At 57.2% G+C, this 3,770-nt stretch overlaps 1 protein-coding gene across 1 annotated transcript in view; it reads right to left on the reverse strand.

Annotated features, from left to right (window-relative positions):
* Positions 1-822: 822 nt before the first annotated feature.
* Positions 823-3,770, reverse strand: part of BARHL1 (BarH like homeobox 1) — a 3,863-nt gene continuing 915 nt past the window's right edge. The window contains exon 2 of the mRNA XM_057371603.1: positions 823-1,049. Coding sequence (XP_057227586.1) covers positions 823-1,049 — 227 coding nt within the window. The remainder of the gene's footprint in view (positions 1,050-3,770) is intronic.

Here is a 3,770-nt window from a genome sequence, read left to right on the forward strand (position 1 = left end):
ATCGGTATAGGCGTGTGCGTGTGTACACATTCGTGTGCGTGTGCCGGATCTCGTGGCGAATCCCCAGCCCCAGGATCTCGCCGCCGGCGGGCCGGGCTGGCCGGGGAAGGGGCTGGGAGCCCCGAATYGGCTCCGGCGTGTCCTTGCAGGAGGGATTTGGGGAGAAACGGGGTGATCACAGTCCCTCACCGCCCTTAAACTTCCCCAAATCCCCGACATGGGGGGCTCTTTGCAGATGGAGACGCGGGCTGGAAATGATGGGGAGGAAGAGTAAAACCCTGGAATGAGTGAGGGGCAGCAGCCGGGGGTCCCTCGTTTGGTGGCCGTGCCAATGTCCGGGGCTGGCGATGTCCGGATAAACCCACTGAAGCCACCACACGTCGCCAGCCCTTTTACAGATTTGTCGCTGAAGCGCTAAACCTATTTCCACCAGTAAATTATTCATCATAATAATAATTGTGTAATTACTGTAAAGAGTGTTAATTATTGATGCCCAAAGCAGTAATTGGTATCTATTATTAATGGACCGATGTGTTATGCTGTTGTGTTTAGCTGGAAGCCCGGTTCTGCCTCTCCGTTTTGCCGGGGCTGGGGGCACGGATTGCCCCCCTTCCCCGCCCTCCTCAGCATCGCTTTTCTCCCCTTGACTTTGGTGTAAAGGCCCCGGAGAGGTGGTCACGGGACGGACATGGCCCCTCTCCTGGTGCCAGGAGGGTTGGGATGGTTTGTGGGGTGTAAATCCCTGCCTGGTTCGGGGTGCGCGGCCGGGGAGGGGAGCAGGGCGGGATCCCGGCGCTGTGGGCAGGAGGGAACGGTGCATTTTTACCTTCTGTTCTGGTACCACGTTTTCACCTGCGTGTCGGTGAGGTTGAGGGAGGCGGCCAGCTCCATCCTGTCCTGCACGCTCAGGTATTTTTGCCTCTCGAAGCTGCGCTCCAGCTGGGCCAGCTGATGGTCGGTGAAGGCGGTGCGGGCTTTGCGCGGCTTTTTCAGCCGCACCGGGGGGCTGTCCCGGGAGCTGGAGATCTCTCGGTCCCCTTCTTCTTTCACTGAGCCGAGAGGGAGGAAGAGAGGCCAGGTCAGAGCAGGAAGGGATTTACCCTCAARAGAAGGGGTAACCCGAGTGGGGCTCACGGCACATTTGCTCTGCGCACCAGTAAATTTTAACCCCGGCTGCCCGAGGGAATTCGGGGGCTCCCCGAGCTGGGCCCGGTTTTACCCCGTCCCGAGGGCCTGGGATCGGATCAGGAACGCTGGGCTGTGCCGAGAAGACCCCGGCCCGGCCCCCCGCGCTCCTGCCCAGACCCCCCCGCATYGCCCTCACCCCTCATYCCTCTCGGGGCAGGACCTTCCTCTGGGTTTATTCCCTCAAACTCAAAAGCTTTCTCTAAGCTTGGGTGGTTTTTTTTCTTTCTTTCTTTCTCTCTCTCTCTCTCTCTCTCTCTTTTCTTTTTTTCTTTTTGTAAAACCAAAACAAACCAACCAAAACCGAAATTTGCGAGCCCACATTTTTTTGGAGGGGGATGTTGCCGTTGTGGTTCTGCCTCTCCCCTTCGCGGAGAAGGCTCCGTCCTCCCGGGGATGCTGCCGGGGCACGGAACAAACCTCCYTTCTCCAGGGCGCTCAACGAAATACCGGGAAAAGAACCTCGCAAACCCCTGCCCGGGCTGTTATTTATATTTTAAAAAGGCAGAATGAGAGGGGCTGGCGGCCGTTCGTTAGCGCGGTCGGTTCATACGCGCCGGCGGAGCGATGCGGGAATTTAYGCCACAAAATGTTAGAAGGTGATGGAAAAATTACCGACCAGAAACAAAAATATAAGAGGAAAAAATAAATCCCTGGTTGTGATCGCCTTCCCCAACCTCCTGGAGGAGATTATAGAGCAAATAGGCTCAATTTATACAAATCGGCGGCGTTTGTTTTTTTTTTTTCTTTTTTTTTTTTTTTTTTTTTTTTTTTTTACAAGGGTTTATGTTAAATTTGCTGGTGGCGGGGGCGAGCAGGGACAGGGCTGGAGCCGAACGCGAGCTGATTTCTCTCTGTAGGAAAACAATAATCCGGTTAATTGAGCCACCGGGGAGTGAAACCCTTCAACCAGAAATCCCGGCTCTGGCTGAGCGGGCAGAACGAGCCGGGGCCGATSCTTAAGCGGGGAGAGCCGGTGCCGGTTCCCGGGAAAGCGGCAGCCCCGACACCGCCGGCACCGGCCAGGGGGTCGGCCCCGCTCTCTCCCGGGAACGGCCCCAAAGTTTTTATGGACTTTTCCGCGGAGTAAAGCGAGTCTGGCCGCATCCCGAGGTAGAAAATCCCCCCCAGCCCCCGGGCTGATCCTCAGCTCCTAAAAAGTTCCTGCTCGCCAAAGGGCCGCAGGAACGGCGGCGACCGCTTCCCCGGGCGGTCCGGATCTCCCCCTGGTTACTTCTAGCTTGAAAAATAAATTATACCGACATATAAAAATACATATTATGCGTTTTTCCGGCACTTTGGCCTTTGGGGTTTAGGCCCGGCCTCGCAGCCCCTTTGAGGAGTAAATCTGGGGCGTTTTGCCCCAGAAAAGGCTGTTTCCAAAGCAGCGCAAAAACGATCGCTCTGGGAGCGGGGATCTTCACCCGATTCTTCACTGATGCGGGTGTTTTATCCTCATTTAAATTGTGGTTTCCTCCCCATTTAAACTCGTTGCTTTTTTTTTTTTTCGCCTCCGCTTAGTCAGTCTCTTTTCCTCCTCATTTAAACAGTGGGGTTTCTCCCCTCGATTTAAGCGGTGTTTCCCTCGGAATTTAAAGGATTTTCCTCCTCATTTAGACGGCATTTGCAGCRTGCCCGTGTCTGTCCCGCCGCAAGGACAGGAGAGGAACCGAGCGGCTCCGGGGAACGGCGCCCACCCAAAGCCGACCCCCCCAGCCCGGGCTCGGCCGGCTCAGGGGGATACGGAGAACCCGCTTTTCTTCCCTCCCCTCGCTTCTTTCGCGTCTCGGCGATYTGGGGCAAGGGGAGAAGAGCTGAAGGAATTCGGGCCGGGTGTAGGAAGCGAAACCAAACCGCCGAGGTGGGAATCGCGGGCGCTCTCACTCCCGGCCCTGCAAAGCGCTGGGGCYGATGCTTCCTCCCGGGGCACTTCCAACCCCGGCACCGACCCCGGGCTCCATCCTTCGTTTGGAGCGAAAATCCCCCCGTGATGTCCAGAGCCTGCCGCCGCCTTTGGAGGTTCATTTAGGTGGATATTTTTCCTCCATGAATTAGATTTCAGCCCAGCGGCTCCGAGCGGGCCGAGGGTGCATTTGCAGCCTGGACAGGGCTCAGCCTGTCCCCCTCTTTTCCTGCCAATCCCCCCAAATTCAGCGGTCCCACAAGGTGCCATCGCCTCCCTTTTCTCCCCCCAACTGAATAACTCTCCTCTCCCTCCCAAACAGACGGCGAACAGTTTACCCGGGGAAAAGTTTTTGCAGGGGTGATGGGGATGGGATGAGTGAAGCCACCCGAGATAAACTGCTCCGAGGGGCGAGAACTGACCCCAAACCTCCCCGTGCTGTTCCGGTGCCTCTCCCTGCCCCGATTGCCGAAGGAGGGAGCCGGGAAGGGGCTGCGGGGCCCGGGAGGGAGCCCGGAGAAGCCCCCGAGCAGCCGCCGCATCCAGCCCCACGCCCCGCCGGCGCTGTCGATGCGGCCCGGGGCTCCCTGTCCGYACTGCTCGGTTTTGAACGATTTCCAAAATACTAATAATACAAATAACAAAAATCGCATCAACCCCCGCCGATAGGCTTGTTCGTTTC

This window comes from Malurus melanocephalus, unplaced genomic scaffold, assembly GCF_030028575.1.
Source record: "Malurus melanocephalus ecotype Western Australia unplaced genomic scaffold, MMel_1.1 scaffold_149, whole genome shotgun sequence".
In the NCBI taxonomy this organism is placed as follows: domain Eukaryota; kingdom Metazoa; phylum Chordata; class Aves; order Passeriformes; family Maluridae; genus Malurus; species Malurus melanocephalus.